The sequence below is a fragment of the Schistocerca piceifrons genome, chromosome X, assembly GCF_021461385.2.
Source record: "Schistocerca piceifrons isolate TAMUIC-IGC-003096 chromosome X, iqSchPice1.1, whole genome shotgun sequence".
NCBI lineage: Eukaryota > Metazoa > Arthropoda > Insecta > Orthoptera > Acrididae > Schistocerca > Schistocerca piceifrons.
Genome location: NC_060149.1, coordinates 598,517,594 through 598,540,195, shown reverse-complemented (window position 1 = coordinate 598,540,195; position 22,602 = coordinate 598,517,594). Strand labels below are relative to the sequence as shown.

Sequence of the window (22,602 nt, the reverse complement as noted above, 5' to 3'; positions counted from 1 at the left end):
TCTGGACACACAGTCACTCTCTCACCTACCAGCTCTCCTCGTGGCTAGATGTGTTTGTTAACTTCCCTTTTATGGCGTCCTGCCCTCAGTCTGGCTGCAGCAGTCTCCTGACGCCATAGAATGTATCACATGTTGTATACCTTAATGCTATGACTTGCAATAAATTCTAAACGTGGCACTAAAACCCTTGTTGTGATTTTCATTTCACGAAATTTCATAATACATGTGGGCACCCACATTCTGCCACCAGCCTAACTTGGCCATCCCTGTACAATACTACTCCAACCTGACATTCTAATATTTTCTCATTTTCTGGAATAATGCACAAAGAAATGTGACACCTTTAATAGTAAGCTAAAAACACAATAACACATGTATTTAATGAGTAAACTGTACTAAGCTAACTGTTATTACAATCTAAATAACTTTTCTTTACACAAGGGCAAAAACTCGCATGTTTCGCCTCTCAGAAGCCTACATGTATGTCATTCAAGGATAGCAGAGGCCACCCCTTTCCTTCTTTCTCAAGATTTCTCAACATACTACAACTGTGTCAAGCAGAGAGTGGACTATTCAGAGTGCTCCTGTATTCAGGCAGAAAGAAGAGTTTGCAGGAAAGCCAACTTCAGATCAGCCAATGATAGCTGCACTTTAAGGTGAGTTGCTGTGTTCAGTCCTGAACCCAATTTCTGGCACTAGCAGAAAATATAGGAATGTGTGAATTTAGGAAAGTTTTGCTCTTAGTATGATTCACTATGGTGCTGAAAAGTTGCTGATAATCTGTTTCTCTGGACACAGACAGGACAATTCCCTCCATTCCACCCAGTAGAGCCATTTCCCAAGTAACTTTTCCACAGTTGCCTTACAGTACTTTTGGTCTTAATTTTGGGTACATTGGATAGAAAATATGAATATGTGGCATTAAATACAGATACAGGATTTTGCAGCTTAATGTGACACCCAACACTTATGGTGGATACGACGTGAAACTGTAAAAAAGTACGGAATTGTCAATGTTTCTACAAATCAATTAGTTTATTTCCAGTCACATGTTTTTATGGTGCAGTTTTTTATTTAAGGGCTTCCTATTATTACACATCTCGTTATATGACAAATTCCTGTAACAAGCAACATGCAGGTAAGAATAGCTGACCCCCTTGAAAGCAATGGTCATGAGATTTATGAGTTTTTGTATTCAGTTCGAACTATCAATCAGCACAGCACTTGATGAAGTTTGCAAAGTAGGAAAAAGTCAAAGGAGTTTGGAATTCATTCAGCATATAATTAGAAAGACTGACATAAAAATTACTGTCTACATTCATATGCAGCCACAAACAGAGCACTACTGAACCTAAAAGTATGTTACAACAATTACACACAACAACAGAACAATTTATTTGCATCTAGTGCCTTTATAAGCAAACTGGAATGTCTACACCAGTAACAATTAGATCAGAAAGCAAGCTAGGAACTCACCTTCTTCCAAAGAAAATAATTCACAAAACTTCATCTACCTGTACATTAATGAGTTGAGAAAATCAGAATACTGATTGCAGGTATAAACAGTTATTAACAACCCTCGACCATGCTTTCAATGATTATAAAATTTTCAATGCTATAGGGTATGCAGCTGCGATGAATTTTTTGAATGATTTCTTGAAGCCTTCAGCTGCCATTTTCTTTATTTCCTGTACGATTGTACAATTTTGGCCTTAGGCCATTTTCAAGTATCTAACACAGAAGTTTCATACATTGGATGCATTAGTGACACCTGTGCTTCTGATGTAGGAACAAGTCATATCTGTAGATATACTAGGTGCATTATAACTTACTTTATGGGTGATTTTTGGTAACAGATTATGTTGTATACATCATTGCTCCTATGACATCACGTAATGCTCATAAATTAATTTGAGGTGTTCATGCTATTTTAGGAGCACGTTGCTTTTGAGAAGTTCTTGCAAAGCTCTTATATATAATGTACTTAGCACTAGGAAGATTATAATTATTTTACAGAATTTTGCTACTTAAACTGCTCATGCTTTTGTTCTCAGTTATATTTAATTATCGTTCATCATTAGTGTAAATCTGACTGTATGTAATTTCTTTAAAATAACTTGTAAATATTTGATCTGTTATTGTAGGAGCATGTCATTTTTGAATAGTTGGTACAAAGATCTTATATATCACAGTATTGTAATGAGATAGTCCTGAGAACCATGAGAGTCTAGTAAAAACTGCTTTATGGTTGCTTGATGTTTCACATTACAGTCATATTTATTAATGAGTGTAGTGATAATTTTACATTCTATACTTCTGTAACACTTCACCCAAGAACTGGTAGAAAGTTGTCTAGGAATATCCCATTTCACAGGTCTTTTAGCTCATTTAAAACTTTGTCTGACTGATATTCTAAATGGATATAGATTTCAATTTCTTCCATTATGTCCAAGATTTTTCCTTTCTGTAGCTTATGTAATATTTGAAGTGATCCATCTATAGTAGGTATTTTGTGGTTGGTGTCTTTTAAGTGTGCAGGAAATGTGGATTGGTTATTGTCACTTATTGTAATGTGTTCTTTACATCATGTACTAAATTTTCTTCCTGTTTGTCCAGTATAAAATTTTGGGCATTCTTAACAGTTAATTTTGTAGATTCCTGACTGCAAAAATGGCTCTGATTTATGTGGTATGTGTCTCAACAATCTGTTTAGATTGTTAGTGGTTCTGTAACTGGTGTATTGTTTTATAGCCTTGAAACATCGAGTAATTTTCTCAGTAATAATACCTAGATATGGCCATACAAGAACTTTATTTTTCTGTGGTTAATTTTTGTCTTTAGTTAAAGTTATTTCATCTGTGAGACTGGCAAGTGTTTGGTTCATTTTCTGTTTGAATAATGTGTCTACAAACTCTTTAGGATAACCATTGCTTATAGCTACATTCTGAAGAAGATCTAGTTCTTTCTCAATATACATACATAAAGAACAAATCCTGATATGTCCAATTGTTAACATGGTTAATAGCCCAGCACATGCTGTCAGTAAAAGGCTCAAAATGCTCCTTAAACAATATTACATATATGAGAAAGAATACACTAAAAAAAGCTGTTACAATATTGTTAATAAAATTAAGAATATAAAAATACCAGAAAATGGATGTATCTAACATGTACACAAACAATCCAGTAACAGAAACTATGGAAATCATTAAAAACAACTTTCTCAAATATAACACAATCACTCAAGGAGAAATTTGTGAAATAATATAACTTCTACAATTTTTCATTTCAGAACAAAATTTATCTCCAAAAAGATGGTGTAGCAATGGGCTCGTGTCTAGCAGGTACTTAAGCTGATATTTTCATTAACACTTTAGAAGAAAAATGTTTCAACAGGTTCACTCAACAGCCAAAAAAAAATCATTTGTTACTATAGATATGCCGATGACATCTTAATCCTATTCAACAGCACAACATATGAGTGCAATGTTGTGCATTCACAATTCAACAGTTTGCATCCCAAAAATTAATTTCACTATGGAAAGAGAAAAAAATAAGAGCATAAAATTTCTCAATTTAAAAATTTCAAATGAAAAATCTGAACACGTATTCGATATTTTTCGAAAACCGATAACAACAGACATAAATGTCCATAACCAGTAATGCCACCTGAGATCACACAAGCTTGCATATTTTCATTCTGTTACATAGACTTACCACTGAAAAAAGAAAATATTGAGAAAGAACTAGATCTTCTCCGGAATGTAGCTATAAGCAATGGTTATCCTAAAGAGTTGGTAGACACATTATTCAAACAGAAAACAACCCAAACACATGCCAGTACCATAGACGAAATAACTTTAACTACATACAAAAACAAACCACAGAAAAATAAAGTTCTTGTATGACCATATCTAGGTATTATTTCTGACAAAATTATTTGATGTTTCAAGGATACAAAACAATACACCAGTTACAGAACCACTATCAATCTAAACCGATTGTTGAGACACATACCATTTTCACAATCAGGAATCTACCAAATTAACTGTGAAGACTGCCCAAAATTTTATATTGGACAAACAGGAACAAAATTTAGTACATGATTTAAAGAACACATGACAATAAGTGACGATAACCCATCCACATTTGCTGCACACTTAAAAGACACCAACCACAAAATACCTAATAAAATTGAATCACTTGCTACAGACAGGAAAAGTTGTGAATATAATGGAAGAAACTGAAAGCTACATACATCTAGAAGATCAGTCAGACATAGTTTTAAATGAGCTAAAAGACCTGCAAAATGGGAAATTCCTTGACAACTTTCTATAAGTTCTAGGGTGAAGCATTACAGAAGTATAGAATGTAAAATTATCACTACACTCATTAATAAATATGACTGTAATGTGAAACATCATACAACCATAAAGCAGTTTTTACTAGACTCTCATGATTCTCAGGACTATCTCATTATAATACTGTGATATATAATGACATGCTCCTACAATAACAGAACAAATATTTACGAGTTATTTTAAAGAAATTACATACAGTCATATTTACACTAATGATGAACGATAATTAAATATAACAAAACAAAAGCATATGCAGTTTAAGTAGCAAAATTCTGTAAAATAATTATAATCTTCCTAGTGTTAAGTATGTTATATATAAGAGCTTTGCAACAATTCCTCGAAAGTAACGTGCTCCTAAAATAGCGTGAATACCTCGAACTAATTTATGAGCATGATATGATGTCATAGGAGCAACAACATATCCGACATAATATGTTACCAAAAAATCATCTGTAAAGTAAGTTATAATGCACCTCATATATCTACAGATATGACTTGTTCTTACATCAAAATCACAAGTGTCACTAATGTATCCAATGTATGAAACCTCTGTTTTAGATACTTGAAAATGGCCTAAGGCCAAAATTGTACAATCATACAGGAAATAAAGAAAATGGCAGCTGAAGGCTTCAAGAAATCACTCAAAAAATTATAAAATTCTTCAGAAGTACATGGACTTATTCAGGAAATTTTTTACATCATACTTAAAAAGAATCATCATGGTGTAAAGGATGTACAAAACCACTGGATGAAAATATAATAAACAAAAATTACTTACCCATAAAATCACATATTGGTGACAACAAATTTCAGAGCAAAGAAACTAATGTCACGTAACATGGTGCATGTGACCATCAATAACACTAAATACAACTGATTAAAAAACATTCCCATTGGAGTTGGGCTAAGTGTAAAACTCTTCACATTAAAATGTACATGGAATTAAAAAGCAATGCAACTGCAATGGCTGGTGCCATGCAGCAACTGACAAAGTTGTCACGGAGCATGAATTAGGAAACATCAGTAGGTGGCATACCTGTGTGAAAACATATGTGCATAGAATAGCAAACACCTAGTGTAAACTATGAATTGCTGCATTATATGCAAAAGAGACTGAGAGAAATTTTAGGTAGAAAAATGGAGGAAGATGGAAGGTAGGGAGCAGGAGGAGAACCTTTGAAAATGAATCACAGTAAAATGAAGACAGATAGAAAGAGATGAAATATTTTACAAGAAAAATAGAAATCTGATGAAAATGAATGATAAGTGGAGGCCACTAATGAACTGTAGATACCTTAAGAGGACTGAAGTACTGGTTTAAAACTTTCATGAAACTGTCGAGTCACAAGCTGCAGCTGATCATGTTACCAACCCTATTGAGACAGTGTTACAAAATTTCCAATTCTTCACATAAGTATAATTTCTGCACTTTGAAATGATCTACTTTGCTCTGAAATCTGTCTTCACCAGTATGTGATTTTACGTGTAAGTAATTTTTCTTTATTATATTTTTATCCAGTGTTTTTGTACATCCTTTACACCTTGATAATCCTTTTAAACTATGATGTACAAAAATTTCTTCAATAGATCCATACACTTCTGAAGAAGTTAATTTTGCAATTGTTGAAAAGACAGTCAAGGGTTGTTAATAAACCTTCATATCTGCAACTTGTTGGCTGATTTTCAGAAATCATTCATTTATGTTCACCATTGCTGAACAGCAGCTATGTTCAAAATTTTGAAATTCTCACCTGTAAATTATAAAAACAAAAACTATGTTTCCGTTGGTAAATTGTAACTGACATAGTTTAAGTTTGTAAAAAAATAGAGTAGTTATCATCTTACCTGATAATAAAAAATTGGGAAAGGCACAATTATAAGTGGGATTCCAAGAAAGTAGAGTGTGTGGAAATCCATATGAATCAAGTGTTTGTACAAAGGATTAACTCTGCAGTGATCCGGTTGATCCATTTTACAGTCTTCAGACAGAAAGGGGTAAGAGTAACAGTAACCTGCAATATTTCAATAAAATTAATTAGAAATAAATTATTATATCTCTATTAACATAGGCTGTGAATCATTATTATTGTTATTATTAATTAATTAATATCATTAGCTGCATCAGGAGTAGTAGCAGCAGCAGTAGTAGTCATTGTGGTGGTGGTACTTCTTGTAACAGGAGTGGGGCAGAAATTGGCCATGATCTTGGTGGCATAACCACCAGCAACTTACTTGCATTTACCCATAAAATTTTGATACAGTAATGTCCACAATGCGTCAAAAAAATTAGGCTTTTGAGTCAGTACCAGTAGTAATAATTATGTACTTTACTGAAAATTTTAGAAAATTCTGTCATCATTCCAACTCTATAAGTGACACAAACAAATTTCTCCTGTTGAAGAATACTTTCTTCATTTGTGCCTGTTTACTTTTTGGGCACTTCTCCTTTCAGTAGTCCTGCTTAACTTAATCTTACAAAATATTTATGCTAGTGATTTCAGCAAACATTATGAGCATACCACAGAAATGTGAAATTTATATCACATATATCTATCAATAATAGTATGAATGTTTCAGATGTATAGAGACACTTTTTTTTAGTTTTCTGTTGTGGGCTTCGTTAACTTCAATCTGTAGACATAAATAAATAAGCTTGCAATGTTCTAATAACATTTCTCAAAACCAAAGAGAATATTTGTACATAGACAAAAATTCAATTCATTAAGAAATGCAATGTTATGAGGATGTTCTGACATGTTGTCCATCCATGAAGCTTGTGTATGGTAGATCTACTGTCTGTAATAAATAAAAATAAAAAGTCCATTTTGTTACAGCCCAATTAGACAGAGTCAAACTGCCAGCTTTCTTTGTAGTTGGGACACCTAAACCGATTTTTTTATATACTTGCTGTTGCCACACTCAGGTGCACATTTTAATTAATTCACAATTAGATACATAGAATGTCACCTGGGAGACTAGAACCAAATCTGGTGACCTGGTTTTTTTTCAACTTCACAAACATATTTATAATATTATTCCATTCCACCATCTCTGACAGTCCTCAGACATCACATATAGTGCAATAAATTTGGTATCCAGAGTCTTTTTTTGGTAGATGTTTTATCTTAAACTTTAAGTACTGGACATTTTCCCCTTAGCTTCCCTACATATAAGTCTTGCCTAAGATAATTTGAAGCAGGTTCTCATGCAGATAGACTGCTTTTAATTAATGTTACATGTGTGTCATGTCTAATATTTCCATATTTTTGAGCATTATTTGCTGCAGTCACTTATTCTTGTTAGGATATAGTAAAATGTCAAATTCTTATTCTCTTTATGCTTGCACTTGCAGCTGTTTGTCATAGATGCTGCAACATCTACTTGGTCTACAGTGAAGTAGTTCCCATCCTCACTAGCATTTTTTGCCTGAGAAAAACTATATTTAAATGTTGGGGATTGTGGTGCTGTGGTAAACCTCTTTGGTTCACAACAGAGTACATATTTCATGAGCTTAATCTCCTCTACTTTCCACTCTTCAACAATGGCAGGGCATTTCCTGCTCCATGCTGGATGTTTCACACAAAAGACAAAAAGACAACAAACTACTTCGGATGTACAGCTTGTTTATATTTTTTATATTAATATAGTGTTGCCAAACATCTCAAATTTGGAACATTTCATTTGTTTTCTGAAGAAAATCTATAGAAAGTGGAGAAAACTTGCTTAAGTATTATTGATATCCAGAAAATACCCTCCATTAAATCATAAATAAACTACTGGAATACTTAATTAACTCAGTTTTGACATACAACACATTCACTAATTACATATGGTCTGTATAGAGCACAGATTTCTTTTCTCTTTGTAGCCCTAAGCATACTGTGAGTCAGTGTAATGACTGTTCCTTTTCCCTCCACTACTTCCCATGCTACATTAAAATGGGGATTACTTTTCTGCATAGCCCTCTGCCAGGCACTTAATTGCAAGTTGCAGAGTAGTCATGTAGATGTAGATAAAGATAGCATAGGGTAGTAATAGTGAATCAAATGTCAAGACAAAAGCAGCACGTTTTTTTAGTTCACTAATGACACTCTTTGTATTATTACACAACACCTTCTTCCGACTACACCCTTATTGTCATTCAGTGTGCAGGTCTATTTCACAGTAACTGAATATCCTTCAAGCTCCTTACTTTTTTGGAGTTTGGCTATTGCATTGGAATTGGATGTTTCAATATGATGTGTTCCTCCGTGAAGCCTTCTACTAGAATTTAGTGTTCCTAACACTTCTTGTACACCTTTTAGTATCCAAAATGGGATAACATTCTCTCATGCACCCTCCTTTCTCATCATTAGTATAAATGCATTCTGACACACTGAGAATCTCATATGACACATTGTTTCTTTCTTCTTTACAAACATTACATTTGGGAGAATGAGCTCACTTAATAGGTCACAGGGTGTTAGTGCTACCCAGTGGTTACCAAAACCTCTGCAAATATTCGAAACTGAATTACTGTAATGGGTTCCATTCAGTTTTTGGAGGAGCTTGGGAAACAGAAGTTGAATCTGACAGAATTATGCATGCAATTCTACTATAACAGGGAAGTAAAGGATGCCTCATCTGTTGATGTATTGACAGAATGTGTATATACGATTAGGGAGGGGGATGGAGGGACATCTTTTCTGAACCACTTTACAATCAAAGTTATTAATCCAAGATGATCACTCTCCAAAAAAAGCACATGTTCCAATGTGTTGCTTGCAAAGGTTGTTGCCAAAGTATGACAAGAATATATGGTTGGAAACCTTGGGCTGCCAAACTCAAATCATTGGTGATTCATTTGTCTGAGCCGCTCACCATTTAGCAGGGTCCACATACCTTATGCATGTTGTGGATATATTGAACATTAAACTCAAACTGTAAGGGGCATTCACATGAAACCCAGTGTAAAGTAAAGGTAATGATTTTATTAACTCAAAAATGTAGTTATACACAGTACACACACTCAAAAATAGTTGCCAAAACTGTTGGCACATTTATCCCATCCCAACACTAGCTGGTCGATTCCATCCTTGGAGAAGCTAGTAGGCTGCTGTCGGATCCAGGCCTGGACCCAGTCACACACTTCATCGTCCATTGTGAATCGATGTCCGTGAATAGCTTTTTTTAGAGTCCAAACACATGAAAGACATATGGTGAAAGGTCGGGACTGTATGATGGATGTTCCAGCATTTCCCACTATCATCATACCCAGAAATGAGTGACACTGTACCCCCCATGATCCTTCCCTCCCCTCTTAAAATTCCACTGTCCACCCAACATACACAATGTCCTTATCCATCCATGTGCCACTCCCACTCCCTACCTCCTGCCACAGAGCTCATAAGCTTGTTGGAGACCTACATGCAAGACCTGCCTGATTCGCCCACCCAGCAAGTCCTATTCTAGTTCTGTCAGAGGATTATCTAATCTTATCAGGAACAGAGCCCCCTGTGAAAGCAACCTTGTCATATAACACCTCTGCTGCAATTCCTGTACAGCATTCTACACGAGCATAACCACCAACCTGCTGACCAACAGAATGAAAGGCCATCGCCACCTGGAGCCAAGGTCAAAACTGATCACACAGTGTTGAAACACAATACTGAGCACAACATGCTCAATTTCAATGGCTACTTCACAACTGGTGCCATCTGGATCCTTCCCTCCAACCCCAGCTTTCCTAAACAACACTGATGGAAGATACGCTCACAGCACATCTTTTGCACCCATAATCCTCCTGGCTTCAATCTCCACTAACCCGCTGCACCCACAACCTCCATCCAATTGGATCCATTTCCTCTGCCCTTTCACCACATCCCAACCCCTGTCTCCATGTCATTGTCATCATGTGTCACACTAACTCACCAGCTCTAGCACCCATGTGTCACATTCCTAGCCTGTGTACCTGGTACCTCTCCCTCCCACAATTCTATCCTGTATGCCTGCTCCCTCCCTCCAAGCCACTAGCTACCCTCCCATACCCCTCCTTCCACTTCCCATATCTTTCTCCCTCCACCCACCACACCTGTCATAAACCCTCACCCCAGCCACTAGTCAAAACACAATCACAATATTGTGTGCAACTGGAAAAATGTAACAATAAAGGTGTGTGTGTGTGTGTGTGTGTGTGTGTGTGTGTGTGTGTGTGTGTGTGTGTGTGTGTGTGTGTGGGCGCACGTGCTCACTCTCTAGTTAGTTAGCAAAGTTTTGATTCAATTTTGCGTGCCTATCAATGATTCAACACCTCTACTATTTAGTGAGTGTTTTCTCTTACTAATAATTTAATTATTAATAAAGCATGTTGCTATACAAATTCTTGAAAACACTAAACAGCACCCAAAACTACCATTTACTGAATCATTATTGCTACTAACATCTTTATGAAAGAAATAATCCCATTAACAATCTGTTTCATACTGTGTTAAAAGTATCATGTCATCGGAAAATAACAACAGCATTTCAGGAACAGAGTTTTCTGGGCAGTAACTACTCAGTAAAGTGTTAATGTTGTAGAAAGCTTGTATATTCTGGAAAATTTGATGTTTGTATAAACAGGAGTTCAGGTCTGTTCTGGATGTACATTGATGTTCATAACAAATGAGCTTTCCATGCTAAGTGTTGTTTTTTCCTTCATGACCTTGCTTTTGGATTTGGACTGAAGTATGGTAATAGTAGGTTTTTCAGACTCTCCTAAACCTCATCTCACTCACCCACTTCCATCATAATCCATCTCTCACATAATCAATGTGGCTGATCATCTGGAAGATCAAGCACTGTATGAGTGTTTCCTCTAACTATAATGCAAGTAAATCCACTTCAGCACAGTATGAAACACCACTGTAAGTAGACCATGGTACCATGGTGACACCTAAGGAAAATTTAATCAGCAGGTCGTTTGGTAACCTGTAAAACTGCAAATTCTGAAGGATGATGATGTTCAGTCACACAAGTAGTGATAGTGTTATCAAATATTTTGAGGAATTTAAGTTGCAGATGGTCTATTTTCAAATCCACAGCTGCCAAACATTATATTGTTTGAAAAAAAAGACTGTATTTTTCAAAATGTGATCTTAGAGGGAGTTATAGGATAGTGAATGGCACATTTGTTTATACTAACATTACAGAAATGTTATTTAGCACTAACATGTTTTCTCTTAATCTAACAGTGTTCACATATGTCACCCATTACATCTACAGTTTTTAAGAATTCAAAAAAATTAAAATCTGCAACTACTTATAACATGAATATTTACCTGTACACAGAATAAGTGTTTTCACTTTACAAACAAAAGCATCTGCCATAACAAAACCATCTTCAGTTGCATATGACACTCCAGGAACTTGGATAACATTTGGTGGCAATTCACAAGTGTATCTTTCTTCTTTTCTTGAACTAAGATATATTTTCTATGAAGAAAAAGGAAAGTCAGTCATAATTAGTTCAAAGCTGTATAGCAAAGAAAAATATCTGATAAGAACAAAGTAAGTGCTATTTAAAAAGAAAATGTGGATGAATCCTTGAAGAAATTTCACAATGCTGTTAAAATTCAGTTTTTCAAAAATATAGTTACATTATCTGAGAAACCTGATGTTGACCAAGTATTTACATATAGCTGCACCCAATACTTTGCGCGCATGGAATTTATTTTTGACTTATAAAGCTTCACTCTATACAACATTTGAAGTAGTGTGACTGGGGACATGAACAACGAGCTAGTTTGCTTCTTTACAGCGGACAGAGTGAAAAGAAATTGACACTAACTTCCATGCCTGCAACACACAGTGTCTGGCCTTGTGCTTTGTTTATGGTCATGGCATAACATAAGCTTATGGAAACTGTACACATTTAAAGTGAAATGGTAAACTGTTACAAATAAGTGGAATTCAGGAAATAAAAACATGCTCACTTGCACCAATTCCTGTCAAAATTTTTGCTTCTATGATGTCATGCTGGAGAGAACTAACTTTGAGCCTCTATCAGTGAAGGGTTCTGAGGAGTAAGATAATGCACAACACTGTCAGTCAGAGTTACACTGTACCTTGCCTTCAGAAGGAATTTCCAAAGAGCTAGTAAAAGTCTGATGTTCTAAAGCCACAGCAAGTCACACCTCATGATCTTCATTGGATTCTTTAGACCACATAGTCCTTCCATTCTGGTGTATTCAGAAAGACACAGCCATTTTCTAGACATTTTTATTTTTAAACAAAACAAAATCAAAATGTAATGATTAAGCCCCCAAATAAAAAGAAAACTTAATAAATTCTTTTTCCTAGCAAAGAATATAAATAAACCTATTAAAATAAGTACAACAATGTCATTAAGTTTTAAATATACAAAGTGAAAGCCATAAATTCACATATCCTAGGCAAGTAAATGCAATGTTAATTTTTTCATAAAGATAAGATTGCAGTATTTAATTCTATCACTGACATAAACTTCTAAAAATACACCTGTCACTAAGTTAAAAAAATTAACAGCACCATCTATTGGTTATCTGGCGTACTACAAAACTATCAAAGCCACTTATTGGTTCTTAGGTGCACCACAAAGTGATGATTAAACATCTGACCACTAAACCATGCAGATGACTTTAGAGAAAACTTTCAATTATGATATCCTTTTTTTCCATGATCCAATTTTGATGAAAGAAAGCCTATATGTTGCCCCAAGTTATGTTCAAATTATCTGTGAAAACCCTATGATGAAAATTCATTTGGTAAAACTGGAGATAGGTGTAGGCAGACAGTTTTTAGATAAAAATGTAAATTGCAATATATTTTGTGACCAGATTTTGATGAAATAAATCCTATGTGTTGCCCCAAGCTGTGCACAAGTTACAAGTCAAAATCACTGAAAATTCGTCTAATAGTTTTGGAGATTAACATGTTCAAACAAACAGACAGACATGATAGTTTTATTATTGGTGTAGACATCATACCGTGAATTACCCTGTAAACCTTTTCCTCATTAATTCAGCATGCTACTTCTGAATCAGTAGAAGTTGTAAGACTTCAGGCCCATGTACTGCCAACACAAGCAGTTAATATTGTGGTTGTGATTGTGCATGGTGTATTGTGCCACTTTTTTGTTGTTATATGAAATGAGTGATGAATCAGTTCTTACACAAATTGAAACAGTATCTTCATTGGTCACTTTTTTATTTTATTAATATCAATAACACATTGCCGGCCGGGATGGCCGAGCGGTTCTAGACACTACAGTCTGGAACCACGCAACCGCTACGGTCGCAGGTTCGAATCCTGCCTCGGGCATGGATGTGTGTGATGTCCTTAGGTTAGTTAGGTTTAAGTAGTTCTAAGTTCTAGGGGACTGATGTCCTCAGAAGTTAAGTCCCTCAGAGCCATTTGAACTAACACATTAAAAGAGTTTGCAGTTTGGTCCTCAGGTATGTGTAACATTTATACAAGTATTACTGCTTGATGTAACAAGCCCTCTGCCTGGATTATATTATGCTATAAAATAGTTATATGTTACTTGTTATTCAGACTACAGCACTGAGTCTTACCATTACAAACAATATAGAAATTACTCAGCTGTTGTCCCAAGTACGCAGCATACTGCATATCACTATTATTTACACATATTGTACCAGTGAATACATTCTTGAAAGAAAATATATGTGCAGTAAATATGACTACAGAAATAGCCTGTGAGAAATGAAAGACAGCACCACACGTTGCCCACAAATGCCATACGTAAAAAAATCCATGCTTTTTTAATTGTAATAAATCCAACTAACAATGAGGGTAATATCCTTTTAAACACATAGAATTAAGAATAATAAATGTGACTGATTAAAGTAATTTGTATTTTCAAATTAATATACTTTAGGAATAAAGGAGACCACTCACCAAAAAGCAGAAGTGTTGAGCTGTCAATACACACACACACACACACACACACACACACACACACACACACACACACACACACACACACATAGAAGAAAGTAAACTTGCTAGATTTCGACCAGTTTGCCAGCTAGGAATGCATGAGGGAGGGGTGGCCACTGCTCCCTCCTGCATTCTTAGCTGCAAACCACTCACCTCCTTCCAAGCGGCTAACCACCGACCCTCAGTCCCTCTTCCTGCCTCCTGCCTCTCTCTCCCTTTACCCACCCCACCCAACACTACCTTCACACAACCAATCCATCTGCCAAAAAGCAGCATTGGCATTGTTAGTTTAGCTGGCACCATCTAGGGGAGCAGGTGTGTGTTTGTGTGTGTGTGTGTGTGTATTTTATTTCACTGTAAATTGTCAAAAAATAACTCTGAAAGCCAGCAAGTTTTCTATCTTTTGTGTGTGCTATCAATAAATCAACAGTTTTGCTTTTTGGTGAGTAATCTTCTTTCATCCTAAAATATTTCCATCCTACAAGAACTTTCCTACAAGATTTGAATTTTCAGATTTATACTCGTAATGGTCACAGCCAACCATAAACTAAACTTTTCACGTTTAAGTTAATAAAGACAACAGTCTAATAGTACTACAAAAATTAAATCAAGCAATAAATGAAATTGTTTATGGAGAATCACAAAACTTCATGCATAGTAAGTAACATGGGCAGATCATCCTCAGTTACAAAGTTGAAATAGTGGCAATGCATTTTTTAAAGTAATCTGTAGTGAAACAAGATAATACACACTAACTTACTACTGAAACTTCCCCTGTGTCAATATAAATTAATTGATTCATTACTAAAATAAATCTGCAAAAAACTATGTTTATGTAACAACTGTATAAAAATGTATCAGTTACAGTATGTACATATTAGTTGTATCTCTGATCTGATATACTGTGCTAATGATGCTTCTGGACATGTTACCTGTATCTTTGAATAGTTTTGAAATGCTCTGACTCAAAAAAGGCACTGTCTAGCTGAAGCTATACAACCTACTGACAGTATTTATTTATATGGATGCACTGTTTTAATGTATGTATGTGATAATGGCCTGCAGTATGCAGCTTACTCAACCAACTACTGATTAATTTATAAGATTCTGTGCCATATTCAGAATAACATGTGTCATATAGTTACTTTATAGCAAAATAAAATGCAAAGCAGAAAGGTATCTGAATCAAGCAGTAACACCCATTAAACCTCAATGTCTACCCCAGGATTAAGGTAATTGACATTAAGGAAAATGTGACTGATACAGACATCTGATTTATTTCTCTTGTATTAAAAATAGTTGCAGATTTAAAAACTCCTACCAGGAAAAAATAAAGAATCAGTTCATGGTCCATCATGGTTCTTGTCCAGAACTCTTTCTCAGAAAGACAATATTGTTTTTTATAAATTTGGGGAATGAAGCATAAAGCACACATTCATAGGTAAACTGTGTGATCACTGCAGAGTCTGTAACCTTCGTGTGCAGTTGTATAGCATCGAGTGCACACCAACCAGCGCAGTGGCATGAAACAGCATCAAGAAAGCGCTGACCTGTGCACCTACGGAAAGAGCAGACAGCACCTCACCTCCAAGAAGACAGAGTTTAGCACCCCCTGCCAATGCTGACTTAACCAACTGCCCATCACTGGTCAGGCCCAGTTTGGTCACAGACCTTGAGAGCATCATTACTGAGTATTGGGAAGACCATACTTAGCCTGTGTTCTGCAAGTAGTAATAGAGAGTAAAGTACTTGCTTGTAGGAGACAAAGGAATCACAAGAAGTCATTTATTTTTAGAAACCAAGTGCTCAAAAAATCTTCAAGTGTTATGTACAGATCATTTTGGATTCCTGCCAGCGGCCATGGCAGCTTCTCTCCTTCCTTGTTTGGGTCAGTGCTGACAGCCCACATTAGTCGACACAACACTTAGCACTGCTTCTCTCAAATTAGTGTGACAAATGTTAGTGTTATATTCAAATGGTATGTTATAATATGACCACCATGAAAACTGATTATGATGAAATATTGTGAATGTCACAACATCCTTAAAACAGAAGTTACATCTGCCTACGAAGGATAGAAATTTGTTGTATCCAATATATGAAGAATTTACTTCAGGTTTTGAGGAATGCAAGATTTGTCTGTTACAAATTTGACATGTCATGAAATCTTCAGGAGCAACATGAAGCTAATCATTCAAAAATCATACAGGATTCTCTATCATTAGCAATTGACTGTTGAAGAAATCATACACAATCAGTTGGGTACAGAGGAAATACAAGGGCAGGCTGAAAAGTAATGCCTTCAAATCTTTTATGTGAAAATTCTAAAAGCAATTTAAATAAAACAAATTCTTCATCTCTACACATTTATTTCTCAACATAGTCACCCTGGTGATGAATACAGTTCTCCCAATGAGAGACCAGTTTGTTGATACCATCACTGAAGAATATTTGATTTTATTGACTGAGCAACACTCTCACCTCTGCTTCCACTGCTTCATCACTATCAAAATGAAGTCCTCAAAAGTGTTCTTTAAGTTTTAGAAACAGATGAAAATTGGATGGGGCAAAGTTGGAACTGTATGGAATTTGATCAAGGACAGTGGGCACAAGATATCAGATTGCTGCATATGTTGCAGCATTTGTGTGTAGTCTGGTATTGTCATGTTGAAGGAGATGGTGCTCTATATGTGGATGAACTCTTCAAATTCAAAACTTGCTTACAGCACACTGTTTTCCACACACTGAGATAGTTACTTTACACTTCACCATGTTATGCACTGCAATTTGGAGCACTCTAATGACAGAGGTCTGCATGTATGTATACACGAAGAATAACGATTTGGAATGTTAATTATGTTTGTTTTATTTAAAAAGCTTTAATCTTTTTGCATAAAAAATTCATAGGCATCACTTTTCAGCATGCCCTTGTATAATTGTCATGCAGTCCTTGGGATCTGCCTATCATGCATACAAAATATGAATCTCAGTCTGAAATTATGAAAACCCAAGTTTGCACAACCTTAAGTTAATTATTTTGGAGGGCATAATTTCCACCAATGAAATCTGACCTGTTCCACAGTTAACAGAAGCAGTAAGAGACTTACTTTCCCCTTGTAATGTTAATTAGCTGCAATCTTTTCTGGGCTTGTCAAACTATTATTGTCATTGTATACAAGAATATGCCACAACTGAAAAACCTCTCATCAAACTGCTAAGGAAGGAGCACTGTGCAACGGGGCTGCTGAGTGTGAAACAGCAATTCTAAAATTAAAATACAAGTTAGTTCCATTGCCTGTTTGGCATGCCTGGATTTTGAGAACCTGTTAGTATTCTTCCGTGATGCCAGTAATTATGCAAATGGGTGTCTTGTTAACCAATTTCATGGGTAATTTGAGCACACTATTGAGTATGCATCTAAGAAGTGGAATCAAGCTAATCTTCACAACAGAGCAGAACCTATTTCCTTTAGTAATATGGAAAAAATTATTTCAGATATTATTTATATGGGAGAAATGATGGAAAGGAGGAAATTGGACATCTTGGGACTTGCTGAGACTAGGTGGAGGGGAGTTGGTGAAAAACCACTAAGTAAAGGATGTAAACTGTACTGGATAGGGAATGAGAGGGGTAGAAATGGAGTGGCAATAGTGGTCAGAGAGGGTCTGCAGGAGGAGGTGGAAGGTATCAATGATCGAATGATAAAAGCCAGAGTACGAGTGAAAGGAAAAAGCATTGAAATCATCCAAGCATATGCCCCACAGGTGGGGTGTACAAAAAAGGAGAAGGAGGAATTTGAAGATGACATGCAAAAGCAGCTAAATGGAGGTAATCAGATTATAATAGGGGACCTCAATGCACATGTTGGCACAGACAGGAAAGGATTCGAGGAGATAATGGGACCAGAGGGCTGGGGGAACCGAAATAGAGAAGGAAAATTGTTGCTGGAATTCTGCAAGAGGAATGGGCTGGCGATCGCAAATTCCTGGCACAAGAAGAGAAGTAGCCACAAAATAACTTGGTACAGTGGAGACTGGTCCCAAACTTCAGTAGTAGACTATGTACTAGTGGATAGGCAGATGATGAGCAGCCTCACAGATGTTAAGGTCATTCCATCTGAGGCCTTAGACAGTGACCATCGGCTGTTGGTAGCCACCCTGAGAGAGAAAAAAGATAGGAGGGCAACAGATATACAGGAGAAAAGGTTGAAGACATGGATGCTGAAAGAGGATGACCAGAGGACCCAGTACCAGACACTGATCAGGAAGAAGCTGCCAAAGGAAGATCAGAGAACAGTGGAAGAAGAATGGGGAGATTTTAAGAGGGTTCTAGTTGAGGCAGCTGAGACTGTGTGTGGAAGAACTAGCACAAAGAGGAGAAGTAAGGAAACCCCATGGTGGAACAACATATGTAAAGAGGCAGTACTTCAAAAGAACAAAGCCTTCAGAGAATGGTTCCAGACCCGAACAGAGGAAGCTAGGGTAAAATATAAGGAAAGCAAGAAAGCGGCACAGACCATAGTAAGGGCGGAGAAGAAGAAGTGGATGGAAAAATGGACAAGAATGTTAGAAGAGGACAGTGAAGGGAACAAAAAAGTACTTTACACCATGGTAAGAAATAAGAGGAATGACAGAAGCGAGTGCCTGAGGATCATGGATAATAATGGAAGAGTTGTGGAGGAAATGCATGAGCTCAAAAAGATTTGGAAGGAGTACTTTGAAGATCTGTTGAATGCCGCCAAGCGGGTAACTAACAGCGATGGAGAGCCTAAGGCAGCAGACGATTATAATAGTGGGGAAATTGATGATCTAACTTGGAATGAAGTGGAAGAAGCCATAAAGAGGATGAAAGGGGGCAAGGCACCAGGTTGGGACGAAGTAACAGTGGATATGATACGAGCAGCAGGAGAAGTAGAGTGCTGAGGGTGGTGTGGAAGGAGAACAGAATTCCTGAGGATTGGAAGAAAGGAATTATAGTCCCAATCTTCAAGAAAGGGGATAAAAGGAGATGTGAGAACCACAGAGGAATCACCCTGCTATGCCACTGTGGAAAAATCTATGAAAAGATCCTGGAGAAGAGAATAAGAAGCAGTATTGAATGTAGACTGCAAGAGGAGCAGTACGGTTTCAGACCGGGAAGATCAACAACGGACCTCATATTTGCGGTAAGGCAACTGCAGGAAAGGCACTATGAGTACGGGAAGGACTTAATCATGGCCTTTTTGGATATTGAGAAGGCGTATGACAGTATCTGTAGGGACAAGCTCTGGGATGTGCTGAACGCAAAAGGGATAGATGAAGAGATAACACGAAAAGTCATAAAAATGTATGAGGGAAGTGAGAGTTGTGTGAAAGTGGGGAGGGAATGTACTGCATGGTTCAAGCTGGAAAATAGGCTGCGACAGCGAAGTGCACTTTTGCCTTTATTGTTTATTATTGTTATGGATGAAATCCTACAGCAAGTATCAGATGCAATTGGAAATCATATAATGAAAGCAGTGCTTTTTGCCGATGACCTGATGTTATGGGGAAATTGCGAGAAGGAGGTGCAAGAGCAGTTAGATGCATGGGAGGCAACGGCAGCACAATATGGAATGCATTTCTCTGCAAAGAAAAGTGAAATAATCGTCACAACAAGGAAGAAGAATAGGCCAAATGTGGATATAACTTGTGGAGGGGAAAAACTACAAGTGGTAGAGAACTTCAAGTAGCTGGGAAGCGTGATTGAAAGTAAGGGGGGAAACGCAATGGAAATAAATGAAAGGTGCAGAAAAGCAGGGCAGTTCTACAAATGCATTAGAGGGCTTATTTGGAGCAAGGAGGTGCCACAGAAATCCAAGGGAATTATATACCGAACCTACTTTGTCCCCATATTGACATACGGAAGTGAGACATGGGTAATGCACAAAAGCGACAAAAGTAGAATACAGGCTAGTGAAATGAAGTTCCAGAGGAGCAGGTTGGGTGTAACAAGACGAGACAGATTGCGAAATGTGTATGTGAGGGAAAGACTAAAGGAGGAACCAGTACAGGACAGGATAGAAAAATCAAGACTGCAGTGGTATGGACACATGAAGGGAATGGATGAGGGAAGAATTCCAAAGAGGATGTTTGATCTGCAACTGGAGGGGAAGAGGCCCAGAGGAAGACCAAGAGATAGATGGGTGAAGGGAGTGAAGGAATGTGTGATGAGAAGAGGAGAGAACTGGACGAAGGTGGAAGAGGGGGAATGGTGGAAAGACTGTAGATGGAGAGGCTTGTGTTCCCGACAGACCCAGCCAATGGCTGGAAACTGTCCAAGATGATGATGATGATGACGATTTATATGGGAGACAGTTTATGGCTATGACTGATCATGCCACATTTATGTGGTTTAATGAATCTTAGAAACCCTAGTTGTAGGCTGACAAGACAGGACCTCAAGTTAATTGAATACAATACTCAGGAAAGATAAAAAAGGGCTCCAGTCTCAAAGGTTACAGGGCAAAGAAACGACAAGAATCGACCAAGCAACAGTCAGTATTGTACTTGTAAATTGTCATAGCTGTGTTGGAAAAGTACCAGAGCTTCAAGTGCTGATAGAAAGCACTGAAGCTGAAATCGTTATAGGAACAGAAAGCTGGCTAAAGCCGAAGATAAATTCTGCCAAAATTTTACGGAGGCGCAAAACGGGTTCAGAAAGGATGGATTAAATAAAGTAGGTGGTGGTGTCTTTGTGTCTGTTGGTAGTAGTTTATCTTGTAGTGAAGTTGAATTAGATAGTTCCTGCGAATTACTATGGGTAGAGGTTATACTCAACAGCCGTACCAAAATAATAATTGGCTCCTTCTACTGACCCCCTGACTCAGATGATATAATAACTGAACAGTTCAAAGAAAAATTGAAACCATTACAAGTAAGTACCCCACTAATACAGTTATAATTGGTGGACACTTAATCTGCCCTCGATTTGTTGGCGAAAATACATGGTGGTTGACAGAAAACCTCTTCCGAAATTGTACTAAATGCTTTCTCTGAGAATTACTTTGAACAATTAGTTGATGAGCCCACACAAATTGTAAATAGCTGCAAAAACACACTTGACCTCAAATAATCCTGATCTAATAGAGAGTGTCATGATGGATACAGGAATTAGTGAACACAAGGTCATTGTAGCGAGGCTCAAAACCATATCAACCAAAACCACTAAAAATAAATGCAAAATATATCTATTTAAAACAGCAGATAAAAATTCAGTTGATGCCTTCCTAAGAGAGAGTCTCCATTCCTTCCAAGCTAATTATGTAAGTGTAGACCAGATGCAGTATCGACATCAATAGATAGATTCATACTGCATAAAGTAATAAGGGATGGGACTGATACACCATAGTACATAAAGCACGTCAGAACATTGTTGCAGAAGCAACAAAAAAAAAAAAAAAACATGCCAAATTCAGAAGAACACAAAATCTCCAAGACTGGCTAAGTTTCACAGAAGCTCGAAATTTAGTGCGGACGTCAATGTGAGATGTTTTTAATAGTTTCCACAATGAAACATTTTCTCAACATATGGTAGAAAACCCAAAGAGATTATGGTCATATGTAATGTACACCAGTGGCAAAAAACAGTCAATACCGTCACTGCGCGATATCGATGTAAATCTTACCGATGATGGTGCCACTAAAGCAGAGTTACTAAATACAGTCTTCCATAATTCCTTCACGAAAGAAGAGGAAGCAAATATTCCAGAATTTGAAACCAGAACAGCTGTTAGCATGAGTGACATAAAAGTAGATATCTTAGGTGTTGCGAAACAACTCACATCACTTAAGAAAGGCAAGTCTTCTGGTCCAGATGGTATACCAATCAGGTTCCTTTCAGAGTATGCAGACACAATAGCACCTTTCTTAGCAATCATATACAACTGCTCACTTGACAAAAGGTCTGTTCCTAAAGACTGGAAAGTAGCACAGGTCACACCAATATTCAAGAAAGGAAATAGGAGTAACGCATTAAATTACAGACCCATATCACTGACCTCATTTTGCAGTAGGATTTTGGAGCATATACTGTACTCAAACATTATGAATCACCTTGAAGAAAATGACTTATTGATACATAACCAACATGGATTCAGAAAATATCATTCTTGTGCAACACAGCTAGCTCTTTATTCCCATGAAGTAATGAGTGCTGTCGACAAGGGATCTCAGATTGATTCCATATTCCTAGCTTTCCAGAAGGCTTTTGATACCATTCCTCACAAGCGACTATTAATCAAATTGCATGCATTTGGAGTATC

General features: G+C 36.8%; 1 protein-coding gene across 4 annotated transcripts in view; it reads right to left on the bottom strand.

Annotated features, from left to right (window-relative positions):
• The window catches only part of LOC124721759 (flavin-containing monooxygenase FMO GS-OX5-like), a 224,117-nt gene that overhangs the window by 19,554 nt on the left and 181,961 nt on the right, over positions 1-22,602 (bottom strand). For all 4 annotated transcript variants that reach the window (XM_047246863.1, XM_047246861.1, XM_047246860.1 and 1 more), the window contains exons 6-7: positions 11,660-11,813; positions 6,207-6,373 (exon numbers count right to left, since the gene is read on the bottom strand). In XM_047246863.1, coding sequence (XP_047102819.1) covers positions 6,207-6,373; positions 11,660-11,813 — 321 coding nt within the window. The remainder of the gene's footprint in view (positions 1-6,206; positions 6,374-11,659; positions 11,814-22,602) is intronic.